The 14,919-nt window shown below is 41.0% G+C and overlaps 1 protein-coding gene across 3 annotated transcripts in view; it reads right to left on the reverse strand.

Annotated features, from left to right (window-relative positions):
- Nucleotides 1-14,919, reverse strand: part of taok3a (TAO kinase 3a) — a 62,517-nt gene that overhangs the window by 13,254 nt on the left and 34,344 nt on the right. For all 3 annotated transcript variants that reach the window (XM_080043522.1, XM_080043524.1, XM_080043523.1), the window contains 7 exons: nt 14,758-14,871; nt 14,004-14,095; nt 13,672-13,765; nt 8,713-8,794; nt 4,440-4,598; nt 3,085-3,282; nt 1,807-1,926 (listed from right to left, as the gene is read on the reverse strand). In XM_080043522.1, the coding sequence (XP_079899648.1) occupies nt 1,807-1,926; nt 3,085-3,282; nt 4,440-4,598; nt 8,713-8,794; nt 13,672-13,765; nt 14,004-14,095; nt 14,758-14,871 (859 nt within the window). The remainder of the gene's footprint in view (nt 1-1,806; nt 1,927-3,084; nt 3,283-4,439; nt 4,599-8,712; nt 8,795-13,671; nt 13,766-14,003; nt 14,096-14,757; nt 14,872-14,919) is intronic.

Genomic DNA, 14,919 nt, shown 5'->3' on the forward strand with positions numbered 1-14,919 from the left:
GTTCCTCTCTCTCTTTCTCTTTGTCTACCTGCTGATTCCAGTCTCAGCGAGTCGAGGCCAATCTGAGGACGTCTGCGCTCAGGAGAGAAAAAGATGATGTCATTCTTTTCAGCGCCGGCAGGCAGCACTGGTGCTATCACTATACACAGATGCTGTGCTTTACACAATGCCGCCTTGCTTTGTAGACAGTTACAGAGCTGCAGAGACACTGTGTGCCACCTCAGCTGCTTACATCTGAGGAATTTTAGTTTGTTTTTTATCCTTAGTTATCCTTAGAACTGTTGTCTGCTGATAAGACTTCTGTTATGTTGATTGTTTAAAAGATAAATGATCGGAAAATAAATTGATAAAAGTTGGAGAGAGGGATTTTTTTAAGAAGACAGGATACATTATCCGTCTTTACATGTAGCTAGCTTGAGAAGGGAAGTCAGGAAAGACTGGCAGACATGTGCTATGGTCAACTATGGTAAAGCTACATGGACCTGGCTAGTAGCTATCTTGTGCTACCTGCTTATAGGCCATCAGCGGCTAATACTAATTAGCTTGGTTAACAAACAGTGGTGTGCTTGTTGTATGGCGACAGCCACAACAAAGCTTGCTCTATGGCGAGGAGCGGGAACACTAATCAAAAAGCATTGACAGTGGCATCTGTTGACCAACGTGTTGGCTTGCTCTGCTGAACTGTTGAGCTAGGCACTCACATATAGAGAGAGACGCTTTCTGAATCTTTCTTTCACTCTGTCGAGCGATGAAGATTCAAAGTTTTTTTTTAAATTATGTTTATTTCATTTTCCCACTGGGAAGTGATTGATGGACAAAGCTATGACTATAGGATAATCACATTTACAGTAGTAGTTAGATACATATGAAGGAGATTTGTGGTCAACAAACAAAACACCCACATAAAGTGCTGGACTATCAGTGGTTCACACTCTGGTCAAGGAGAATATAAGGACACAGTCTCACAGACACACTTATTCTTTGGTTTAAGACCTGACCGCAGAGGGGACTCACAGTTAAAACCAGTGGGTCATGTATGAGTAAAACACACACACATGCACACGCTTATAAAACATACACCACTTGGAAAAACGCTTACACACACAACACCACAACTACTTACAAGTTACTAGAACCAGTTTCCATGACAACAGACAGACAGGGAGAGAGAGAGAAAGAGAGATGCAGGGGAGGAGAAAGAAAGAGAAAATTCCACCCTCTCCACTCGGAATATTGAGTCAGATCTAAGAATGATGTATTCTGAAGAGGGAGGGGAGTGGTAATGTGAAGCGTAGTACAAGGGGAGAACACAAAGACAGAAGTGAGAGGGGAAAAAAGCCCAGAACAAAGATCCGTTGCAGAGACCAGGCCGAAACTGGAGAGCACAAACAAAGGACTGGCAGAGGTAAAGACCAAAAGACGGATGGACGGACAGAAAGGAAAAACACAGAATAAATACAGAAAAACAGCAAAAGGAAAAGGACAGCCCACAAAGGAGATGAAGGCCTGCACACCTTATTTCGAGACGTTACAGTTCATCGCACCTAGACTCAACGTTCAACCGCCACTTTCACACACAGGTTTTTACAGAGAGACGTAATAGGGGCCCTTGAATACTTCTCTGAACATCTTTCTTTTGCCTTTACAAGAAATAATTTTTTCAGCACAACAACGCAACTTTTAAGGTGAATGTTCCGCACAAACCCTGTAGGCACATAAATATTTTTTTTTGGGGGTGGGGGGTGGGGGGGGGGGGGGGGGTTTGTAAACTGAAGAAAAGAGGGATAAGAGTTTTATTCCACTTACGAGTGATGCTGATTTGATGGTGGCAAAGCGGCTCTGGTTCTTGTAGTTTTGGGCCTGGCTGCTCTCAGTCGGCCTCAGTCCAGCCATGTGGATCCCATCGTCCCAGTTGTACAGTTGGTCCTGTGAAATGCAAATGGAGTACAAGTTGTCCATTAAGTCACAGAGATGTCTTTTGTTTTTAATATTGCAAGAACAAACAACACTATAGTTAGCAGAGTGTTAAAATGAATGGGCACTTCACAATCAACTCATTTAACTCACAATAAAACTGTGCCAAAGTTGATACTTTTCAACACATTTTTGTAACTTTTAAATAACAAAATCCCCTATTGATTTTAATCAAACTAAATTTACATTTCAAAGGGAATCTTAATAATTTGCTAAAACTGTGTCAAAACATGATGGAATGTCAACACGCATTCCGCATACCCCATTAGAATCTGACTGAACATAGTGGAACAAGGACCCCAGGGACCAAAGAGTTGATTCATTTGGCTATGGAACTTCATCAGCATCTGAAAACAATGTGTCACTTTCATTTGTTTCGCAGCTCAGCCCCTGAACTACAAACAACCGTCTGGCTGTCTGTTCATGAAGTGACATCATTATTCATGCACTGTCAAAATACAAAGGGCAGATGAAGAAAGGGAATGACAGAGCAGTGACAGCGCTCTCTTCTCAGATGTTTTGCTCCTATAAGATATTTAATAGGAATGTCAGGAATCGTGTTGTGTTGACCTTGGTGTACTGAATGTGTGTTTGTGTGTGTGTGTGTGTGTGTGTGTGTGTGCATGTGTGTTGGGGAGTTTGTGGCGCTTGCCGACATGAGTACACAGCCTTTGTTCTCAGAGTGTGAACGGTGTCAGACATGAACCTAAAGCGGTATGCCAAACAGTGGAGGACTGTGTCGAGGGTTTCTATGGTTTCAAGCAAGCGGGAGATTGCACACTCTAGTTTACAGTTAGAGAAAGGATCCAGAAAGGAAGTAAGTTGAAAAGCTACATGGCATGTGTTGAAACAACTTATATTATTTGACACCTATGAACATGGCTTTTTGGTAAAGACTGTTACATACTGCGAGAGTACTACATGGCCAAATCAAATTGATGTTTTGAAATACATTCAGATAATCACATTTGGAACATGCCAGGTGTTGTTGATGAGTAAGAATTATATGTAGAAGACAGATTTTGGGAACTCATGAGAAATTCACACACTTCTTTTCCAGTTCGCTGCACTGGTTTTGTATGGTGTCATTCAAGCCCCGAACACCTTTACCTTCTTGGTGTGTGGGGAGGACTCCCGGGTGCTGCTGTAGTCCTGTGGTTGCATCATGGTCATGTCAGAGCAGCTGTCGTCCAGCACCTCCTGCATGCTGTTGACGCTGCTGCTCTGGCTGCCCGTACTGAGCGAGGTGCTGGGGATGGAGTGGTTACTGCCCAGGCTGTTCATCTTACAGCTGGCCGCCTCACTGTCCTGCACCGGAACATACACACACACGTATTAATAAAGACAGGCTTCACCAAATCAACGCTCAATAGCTGAAAGAATATACACGGAACAAATATACACCCACATGTACACCTATGTCCTTCCCCCAAAATATATACAGGCCTCTATAAATGGTATCATCAAATGTAGTCACCTCTGTACAGAGAAAATTACTAATGACCTCTAAATTGTATTAGTATCAAAGTCATGCTGAACCACCTATTAACCTGTGTGTGTGTGTGTGTGTGTGTGTGTGTGTGTGTGTGTGTGTGTGTGTGTGTGTGTGTGTGTGTGTGTGTGTGTGTGTGTGTGTGTGTGTGTGTGTGTGTGTGTGTGTGTGTGTGTGTGTGTGTGTGTGTGTGTGTGGATGCACAACAGTCTGAATGATATGTTTTCAGATAACAAGGCAACTTGTGTGTTTACATGATAGATAAAAAGGGACTCAAACTGCACAGCTTTCAGGTGCAGCTGATAATTCTGTTAAGTTTGCAGTAACTGACTATATTTGGATATTATAAATCAGCCACTGTGTTCTCCCCTGAAACCAGGAAACAAGGTTTGGGATTGCAGGTTTTTCCTCAGTAGAAGCCTTCACTGGCATCGCGTTGCAGTGAGGTCTGGTGGCTGCTGTGAGTGGCGAGTGTAGGATGATACTACTGTGACTGCTGCTGGCTGCCTATGTCTGTTCACGCTGCCTGAAGCCGGGTCAACTAAGGGACATTTCATCTCATTGTCAAACTGCCGGGCCTGCAGGAGGAAGGCTTGTGTTTTGTTGTGATCTCAAAGTGTTAGACTGCTCTGAGCAACCATCAACTGTGTTTGTCTGTCCAATCCAAAGTACAGGAGGTTCCCCAGAGTCCCACTGAGACTCTGACAATTGATAAGCTTCAACAGGAACTATAAAGCTGTCCAGCTCGATATTTCCTTCCTCTAGGGGATTTTACAATGGAAAAAAAAATTGAGAGCTCGTCGACTACTGCGCACACTTTAACTCTGACGTGCAACTGTTTGTACTGTTGTTGTCTTACAGGTCTTTCTTGAGAATTAGACCCTGTGTCTCAATGAGATTACATGTATAATAAAGGTTAAATAAAAAAGAAAATTATATTCATCCCTCCTCCCTTTCCCCCTTTCTCTCCCACCTCTTCCGACTCCTGGCTCTCTCCCATGGCTTTCTCCTGGTAGAGGATCTTCTTCATCTTGCGGTACTGCAGATTGTCCAGCTCACGCACCGCATCCTTGGTCCTCTGGATGAGCTCCAGGAGAATGCGTGGCGAGCGTTCCCGACGCACAAAATCATGCTGCACAAAGAAGAGGAAGACGAAGGTCAGTCAGTTAGTTGGGTCAGAAGTCATTCAAAGAGGGACAGGTGGTGGTAGGTGGTAGTCATTTAAGAAAACATTCCCATTAAGTTATCTGATTTTAGTCCTTCATAATCATACATTCTGATGATAATACATGGTTGATTATAGATATTGCCTTTGTTTTCCTTTTCTTTTTTCAAAAGGACATTTTTAATTAAAATAAATAAATAAATAAATGATGGCATATCCATCAACTTCTTTCATTTAGTGTATTATTTAAAGTAGCACCTCAACTGAGACTATCACTAGAGGGCGCCTGTAGGTTGCTCAGCTTGTCCTAGGAGTCCCAGCACTGTGCATCCTATAGTAGTACACTGAACACATGGGCTCTGTGAAAGATTGTCCATAAAATTGATTTTTTTTTCCTCATAAATATCGGTAATCCTTTTCCAGTAAATAATGCTTTAACTGTATTATCCTTGGAACCAAGTTAATGACAGCTTCAATTAAATGACATTATGAATCAAGAACAGCCATTGAGTAATATGCTGATAATTAAATCGAGAGGTTTCAGTCTGTTAATTAGGATGTATTTTCTCTGGAGGGTTTACATATATTATATAGTATAATAGGATCCTATTGTATAATAGGATCCTATTGCATAAACACCGGATGTTCGCAACCTAAAATGTCTTACCAAAGAAAGTAAGTCTTATTAAATAGAATAGCCGGAGAAAAGGAGATTTTTTTTCTTTAGCCTTGAAACCTATCAAATTGCATTCCTTGACCAAACCAATGTACATTTTGACACTAAGTTTGTCATTATAGCTAAAACAGAAGCAACTATATGAGCTCTGGTGTATTGCACTGTTTATTGTCATAACATTCCGCGGCCATTTTCGAAAAAGGTGTGTATTTCAGAAAAAAAGGGTGATCTCACTTGTTTCTTTGGATAAATGTATTTCTATGACCCTAAGGTACTTCCATACCAAAGGGGACTTTTGCATCATGACTTGAAGTCAAAAGTCACTTAACCTCCCTACTATATAGCGAGAAAGATAAATCCTTAGAGCATTAAAATTATATAAGAGGTCAGATTTTCTTTAACTGACTGGTGAAACTAATTTAAGTTGACGTTTTTAATCTTTAATCAGTTCTACTGTGATAAAGCACAGTTTCTGTAATTTTATCGAGGTTTAACTTGGTGGAGTTTGTGGCATTATGCATGAATGTAATTATATATTTTGTGTTACATAACCAGCATGTTCGAGGCTAGTGGTGGTCAGGAAGAACAATGTGTTGACTTTATTTTATATTTATGTATTTTTTAAGCTATCAACCATCAAGATGACAACATAATTAAACCAAAATATGAATCATCTCCCCTCTGCACTCCCACCCACTCCGCCACGCACCTATTCACACCTCCTCTTAGCCACTCTCATTCATAAAATATTAGACGTTCAAATGGCGAAAATGAATGCAACCTCACAGTACATGAATAAAATATATATACTGCATGGGTCTAAATAAAAATGAAAAAAATAAGAATATATTCAGGTCTATTTCCATCTCTCTTTCTTTGCACACTATCCTCCCTATGTGACAGATGCTGGTGTAATGGGTTAGTCAGAACACAGGAGGGATGACATCACACTCTGAAAATAGAGATGAGAGTTATTTGTCCCGTTTTCTGACGGACTACTCGAGAGTGTGGGCGGTTGGCCACCCCCGTTCTCATCGACCAGCGAGAAGTTAACTCTAGGATTCTTCCTCATTATAAGTTAGTGTTATAGAAGAAACAATATCATATCCACAACCCCTTCTATCCCAGGAATGTATGTTTACCGTTGCCACTTTGCTTGACAACTCCAGCTCGTCCACTTCTAAGGCAATTAGCAGGGACCTTAGCTTAGCATAAAGACAGGAAAATATGGGGAAAAGCTAGCCTGGTTCTGTCCAAAGGTGACAATCCACAAAAACACATATCTTTCTCCGTTTGATCTGTAGACAGAATTTGTAAAAAGCAGGTAATTTTTTTACCTTTGGACAGAGGCAGGTTCGCTGCTTCAACTTTATTTTTCAGTCTTTGTGATAAGCTAAGCTATATATTAACCATACATAAAGAGACAATCTGAATCTCAGAGAAAAAGTTCAATCAAGGGATGGATTAATGGTGTAAATCATGTATGAAGGAAAAATGCCAAACATTCACTAGTTACATCTTCTGGAGTGTGAGGATTTCCCTTTGTGTTCAATATTGTTATGAATTAAATACTCTATGGTTTTGGGATTGTTGGCTGCCTTAACAAATCTATTTGAACACATACCCCTGTGCCATAGGAAACAGTGGAAATATCAAAGGTGTTCTTGTAAATTCATCCGAAAACAACAACACCTAAAACCATTTTTAATACTTTAAGGGAATATTTTTTGCTCAAACCGTGGTTCATTCAGAGGTTATTATTTAATTTTGTATATAATTACTATAATTCTGAATGATGCACACAGGGAAAGAGTGTGTTTAACCTGCAGCAAGAATGCTGATAGCTCAAGGCCCCCAGATTAGTGACCTGATTTTCCCTTTAAAGAGCTTGGAGGGGTGTGTGCCTGTGTGTGTCCATGTGCTGAAAGAAACAGTGTGTGTGTGTGTGTGTGTGTGTGTGTGTGTGTGTGTGTGTGTGTGTGTGTGTGTGTGTGTGTGTGTGTGTGTGTGTGTGTGTGTGTGTGTGTGTGTGTGTGCGTGTGTGTGTATGTCTGTGTGTCTGCGTCTGAGAAGAGAAAGTAGGGTATTAATCATGAGCTAACATCCCACCCCCCAAGCTCTTCACTATAAAGCAGCCCCTTCGACACTGATCCAAAGTCTGTTTGGTACTTATCCCTCTTTAATGTTTTTTGGACAGAATTTGGGTCAGGGGTGTTGGGAATACTGTGAACGTTGATCCTTTCCACACGACAGCCCAGAGCCCCTTGTTTAACCACCACCTGACCTCACACCTTCCATTCATCTTCCCTAGAGGTGAGGCAGGTGTGAAAGTCCAGCTGGAGTTCCCACACTGTCCACAAAAGACATTTAAATCTTGTGTGGTCAGATAGGATTACCTTTGATCTCACAAACAAAAAGATCAACTCCTCAATAACAGCTAACATACACAGATTAACACTCATGGGATATACTGTAGTGCAGGTTGGCTAAGTAACGCCGGGTCCACACTGGATGGAGCAATGCAATAGTCTTATAGTTATCTTAGAGGATAATTTTGTCATTTATTTGACAGATGACGGTGTAGTGACTGGAAGCAAAGCAGGGTGACGTGACAATATTCTATTATACTTTGAGCATTAGGGTTCAATATTGTCCTGCTCATCCCTCTTTCCCCTTGTTCCCTGTCTTCTCTCTACTGTAATATTATCAATAAAAGGCACAAAAAGCCCAACATGTACTTTTAGAAAATGGGGAAGGATCTTATATCTAAAGAATAACATTTTGAGGAGATCACTGAATGTCTACTTATTGAGATAAAGACAGTGAATAACTACATATATAATGGACAGCATCACCATACCAGTTGGACCCAAATCAAAGGACTGAAGTGAAAGCGGCACATACACACAGTTGTATGAATCCCTCAAGGACCATGGATGAAAGCTGTTGTACAGGATGTAGAGTTACAACACAGAGGGGGGAAAAAAAATGGGAGCCATTCTCAGCGGGGTGCTTGTAGAAGACACTGTGTATATGTTTGCGTGTAGGGAGCCGTGGGTGGGAATGACTCATCCACATGGCACTGACTGGGACAGGAAGTGAGGTCACAGCTGAGATGGATTACAGGGAAAGCCCACTCACTCGTTTATTTTATTTATAGTATTGTACTGTTCATTGATATTGTTTAAAATATATATATATATATATATATATATATATATATATATATATATATATATATATATATATATATATATATATATATATATATATTCTTTTTTTGTTTTATTTTTATATACAAGCTTGTCGTATTCATTATACGATGTACAGAGTACTTTTGATTTATGTATTGACAATTATTCAATAAAGTTAATTTAAAAAAAAGAAAAAAGAAAGCCCACTCACTCGTAGCAGCTCCCCTGACGAGGGTCTGTCCTGAGGAATTTTCAGTAGGCAGTAGTCGACAAAGCTCCGGAAAGGGTCAGACCTGGGCAAGGAGGACAGTGAGATGGAGGTCAATGGTTCCCCCTGCTCAGTCAAACATGTTCAAAATAGAATAACGTAAAAGTGCTTAAATGTGTTGTAAAAGGAGTATTTGGGGGTCATATAGTGGATGAAAAATCTAGTTTACAATGCTCCCTTGCCAACCCCTCCCCTTTTTCAGAATTTACAGAAGCTACAGGGGCCTTCAAGGACAATCCATCACTGCCTCAAGTCTTTCTACAATATCAAGTGATGAGGTGAAGATGTATTAAGTTATGTATTCTATAGTACTTCTTCAGGTGCATTTCCGACTGACAACCACTAATCATTTGTTGCTACTGTAGAAACATAGGGGTGCAACATGGCGGCGCGCCCTGCTCCATTTGAAGCAATTATACACTACTAAAACATACTTATGAATATTGAGTTCCATTTCTTCCAAATCTGTTCTGGAAAAACAACAATTCCCTTTACACACTGTGCCCTTAAGCAAAAAGAGCAATGACAACTTAATTTCAAGCTGCCTTTAGACAGTTACTGTACTCACTCGCATCATTTAACGTGATGAATAATCCCTTTCCCTGTTATGTTGTGATTAACATATCAATGAATTTAAAAAAGGAAACAATCCTTTATAATCTCTTATTGCAGCCACGCATATGAACCATATATGGATTATGTAAATACGTGGAGCAATACAATATAGGCCACTGGAGCTGTGGAACACAGTGTCGTGCCACTGCCTCTGATCTAAAAATATGCTCATGAGAACACAGTATATGTGTTTGGGTGGTTAGGATCAAGCATGCCTGTGGTTCCATTTGAGATTTTGAGAGTCAATATGCTCATTCAGGGTTAATGTAGGGTCAGCAATTATGCATATCCACCTCAATCTCTACATATAACATCCTCTGTGGTTGTGGCAAAGGTCCATAAGGGAACATGGCCAATGCTTGTACAGTGTGGCCTTGTGTACGTGTACTGAAGTTGGAGCTGATGTCTCTACTCGTCTCATCTCGCGGGAAGTTGCTAACGCCTGGGGCGCTAGAGCTCCTCCAAAAATACCATAACCCTTCGCTGCCCCACACAATCACTCGCCTCAGCACAGATCCAGAAAACCAACTCTAATCTTACAACATGCGTTCATATCAAAGGCAGCTAATTCTAATTTAAAAGAGTCCACCCCTCGTTTTTCTGATGAATTGCTCCTTATCAGAGCACATGACATCTCTTTTAAGGTTTAAAATGCTATTTAATAAGATTGGATGGGGGCTACAGGAAGGCCACTGATGCCTTCAGGGTGCTAGGTAGAGAAGGACATGGGGCTTCTCATCTCGGCCATGCAGAATATACATACAGATATATACACAGTTATATCTGCTTAGGATTGCACACATTTCACTGACATACCAATGTGGTGATAGCGTGAAAGAAGTGCACAAAAGGCTAATTACAGGGACGACATCAAACATGCGGTCAATATTTGATGAGTGTTGTTCCCCTCTTGAGACTCGCACCCGACATGCAAGTTAACGTGAGAGCAGATACAGCAACTCGGGAGAACGCTGGAAGATTTGCTGCCTCACTTATTTCCTTTCAGTTGCCTTTTACATTTTTTTTTGGCCAATTCCGACTACGTACCTTTCGATACATTTATACTGCTAAAATATTTAAAAAAATCTCCTTTAATGCAGAGCCCAGGTTTATAATATTCCCTAGTAAAATCAGATTTAACTGAATACATTCATTATGGAGGTAGGTAACATAGTAGGGGAGAACGGGGTAATCTGAGCCACTTTTTACATTTGCTCCCCTCTAAGCGAGCTAAAATGATTTATCACTCAAATTTACATATTTCCCATTAATTCAGGATGTTTCCTGGAAATGGGCATTAGCAGAATTTTTTCAAGACAAAGGGCAGTGAAAATATCATTGTTTTAAAAAAAGTTGTCATGTGGCTCACTTTACCCCAGCTGTGGGGTAAACTGATCCACATACTTTTTCCACTCTGAAACTACCATAACAACACATATTGTAACAGTAAGAATCCTGAAAGCTAGTCACACATTCCAGAACTAATGTCGGACTAGTAAAAGAATGATGGGGTTTGGTCAATTAAGCAAAGCAAATTTTCTAAACACTTGAACTCTGAACAAAATCAAATACAACATATTATAATTCAAAAGGTTTTAATAAGATTCAAATGACAGATAGAACCAGTTAGATTAGAACACAGTCTGGGGGTCAGAACACAGGACCCTGAAGCCTGATTTATACTTGTGCGGCTTTGCGCCTCTGCGTTCTCTGCGGACACCGAACGTTCTCATGAACCGTTGGTAGTAGTTTCGCCCGTGTCGCAGATTGCACACTGCACTTTTGATGTTATCGGCGAAATCCGTTGCTAAACAAATGAAAACTGGAAGATTTTGAGTTTGATGACAATAAGGAAGAGCTCCTGTGCTGTTGAAATCCCTCCTTGTTGCTTTGATGCCCAACCAAACCTCTGTGGCGTCTGCGGCATCTGGCGCGTAGTCACAATTTTCAGTTGGTACGCGGCGGGGTCTGAGGCCACCGCACAGGCTCTCTGCGGCTCCGCGGAGGCTCTGCGCACGCGGTACCGCACAAGTATAAATCAGGCTTTAGAGCCAGCTTGTGTGTGGGGGTCAAAGCATAGGAAAATCAGAACCAGCGAGAACAGCCTGGGACTCATAGGCCTTTCACACCGCCGCAAAATCGGAGCTAGTTCTGGGCTTGTTCGGAGTTAGAGCCAGTGTTTTGGTTTCACACCGCCAGAGAGCCTGCTCCGGGCCGTAAAAACCGGGGGAACTCATACCCCAGGATTGAGCAGGGTTTGATAAGAACTGCTTGCGCGAACGGTTGGGGGAGGGATTATCCTGACCAACCAGAGCAACTCAAACCTCATGCCCGCCATATTTAAAAACACCGCTACTACGAGACGTAAACATAACATAATTACCGAACGTAGCGATCAAATTGACCGGCGAGAATACGCTGTATGGGTCCTGTTTGCTTAAGAAAGCAAAGCGAGAGCCAACAAGTGTAAAAATAAGACGTATTCGCCGCTGTTGTTGTGCTTAAAGCTAGCGGTAGCTTTAGCGTTAGCCACAAGAGCAGCGGCGTCGGGTGACGTACACACACGTTTACAGTGACGTCATGACGTTGCTCTCTTGCCGGCTCCATGGCTGTCTCCGGTCGATGTGAAACCAACCGGTTCATAACTGGGATAAGGCTGTAACCAGTTTTGAACTGACCCCAACACCAGCCTGGAACTGACTCTTGGTTCATTTTGGTGTGAAAGGCCTATCAGAACACAGGAGAAGACCCAACTGGATTATAACATCAGCCTGTCATACTCTACAACTACTCTACATTCCAGCCCTGAAGGTTAAAGGGAAAGATGAGAAGGTGCTCTTTCCGTGTGGTTGCCCCAGGTCGTCTTCCTGGTGTATTTCCTTGGCATGATGGCTTTTCTACAATGTGTATGACATTAAAATAAAACATGTCATGTAATATTACATTAAAATATGTTTAAGACTAAACTTAACTTGTGCCTCATGGTGGGGGAAAGTGAGACAGAGGCTCACTTTCCCCCACAGCATTTGGCTCACTTTCCCCCACCACCACAATTTGAGAAAACACTACCTCTCTTAGCATTTCAGGCTAATCTTTAGCTAATATCATCACATGGTTTTTATATGTTGGTAGTTCATCAACACGTATGATAGAAGTTTTTCTACGTGAATACATTTGCTTTGGCACAACAGTTGATTAAGTTGACAGCAAGAAAATGTACTTTTACATGCAAAATACCTATTTTGGTGAAAAACACATGCTTACCACAGCACCATGAGGTCCTCTCTTTCAGGGCCATGGGGAAATGAGAGGGGCTTGAAAACATATATCGCGTATGACCACAAATGTTTTCCGTTGCCTAGATACAGGGGGTGGCTCACATTACCCGATGCCTCAGATTCTCCCGTTATCCCCTATGTAATGTATATTATGTTTTGTATTGAGAAGAATCTACAAGCTAAAATAAAGGATACTGTTTGTGCACACAGAATAATTACATGATTGCTAGCATAGAATATATTTATTTTTTACATGGAATGGGACAAGAATGGCAAACAGAACAACATTTTCGGCTACAGTTTTATCCATTTATGAGATTAATTAACCAAGAAATGTTTCTATTTCATGGTGATATCCAGACGGTAGCACAACTAGTCTAAACTGAAAAACTTTGCACTTCCAATGTTAAGATGCTGTTGTTTAAAACCTGCCGGCCATAATTTAATTGCCTAAAATTTTTTTAGGTCTGAAAGGACAGTCTCTAGAGAATCTATTAGTATCTAGAATAATAAACTGTGAGGCTGAGCGCAGAATAAAGCATCACAGAAGGCAGGCCGTTTCCCCAATGCATGTTAGAATACCTGAGTTTGTGTAGAAATTAACATTCTAGTTAGTATGGCAAACACATAAGTTTGAACAACTAGAATAATATTAAAGTAATTACACTGCTTTGATATACATTAAAATACGCCTTATAGCCAAGCACTGGTGTTAGTACTTCACTTCTTTGACAGAGGTAATTGCATAAGAGGTTTACAGTGTGCCCTTGTGCAACCTATGATCCCTGCCACAGTTGCAGGGATCATAGGTAATGCAGATTAACATGGGGATGTCTTATCCTGACTGAGCCCAGATCAGATCGGGCTTTAATATTCACAGTTGACTGATCAGCAGTTTCACTTGATTTTTTTAATTTTTATTTGTAGATATTAATGTTGTAGTTTGACCGATGATGACATATTGGACAACATTCAAAGCAAATATCGATTGTGCTTTTATTCAACTCACCACTCATTGGACTGTAGCGTGGGAGAGTCGTTCTGTGCGATGTGATATAAGGCACTCATGGCATTCATGTTGAACAAGGGTGGTTTACGCTCCGCTAAAATAAGACAAGATGGGAGAGTCAGAGAAAGATAGGGAAGAGTAATGTTTAAACATTTTCACACTCAACAATCAGCTTCTTAAAGGCAAATTCAAAGACTCAGATACTTGCAGGAAATAATGTTTTGCTTGTTTTGTTTTTTATATCCTCCTGTTTGACAAATCTCCTTTTAATCAGCTTAGATCTGTTGTATTTGTAGGGCCAGCCTTTGACCAGTAAGTAGTTGTCTCCTCACCCAGTTCAATACAGGTGATCCCCAGGGACCAGATGTCCACTTTCCCCTCGTACTGGCCCTCGTCCATGGCTAGGATCACTTCTGGGGCCATCCTGAAGACAGACAGAGACACACACACACACACATTATTAAATCTGGGGAAAAAAATCCATGAAAATGTTATAATCTGCTAAGCCTCTAGGAGCTTCTAAAGACTCTGGTATGCTGCGATAGCAGCTCAGTTTTTGGGATATATTTGTGTTCCTCTAAACTTGGTATGATAACTGTTTGTGAGCATGCGTGTGTTTGTGTGTGTTTGAGTGTGTGAATTTATCATGAAGTTGTGTGCTGCTGTCTTTTGGTATGATGGTATGCTCCAGCTGTGTATTTGATGCTCAGACGTCTTCTCCCAGTGAATAACTAATTAATTTCCTCATTTAATGTAATTCATCAATGTATTTTTATTACTAAGTCTGACCTAAAAATGCTGTTATTACTTTCATGTAGTGTAGTGACTAAGGCATTTATTCAGAGACGTATGTAATATTGCCATCACATTTACACAATGCACAAAAAAAACTTACACACAAAAACCAACAACCATAAAAGCATTGCAAAATGGGTCATTTATATACAAAAAAGGGACAGACACTAAATAAATAAAATACATAAATTAAAAAAGAGCCCAGATTATGTTGGTGTTTGCATGACATACAGTTGTGTGTTGCCCTCTGTGTTGTGGCATATGTCTATGTATTGTCTCGTGTAAACTGACCAGTAAGGTGTTCCCACAAAGGAGTTGGCAGGTGAGGCAACGGAGGCAGAGCCAAAGTCGGCCAGTTTGACCTGACCCAGCTCAGTCAGCAGGATGTTACCAGCTTTCACATCTCTGGATGGGGAGGAGAGGATGAAGAGAAAGGGCATTTGAAAAAAATAA

Source organism: Ammodytes marinus (assembly GCF_949987685.1).
Source record: "Ammodytes marinus genome assembly, chromosome: 2".
NCBI classification, from domain to species: Eukaryota; Metazoa; Chordata; class Actinopteri; order Uranoscopiformes; family Ammodytidae; genus Ammodytes; species Ammodytes marinus.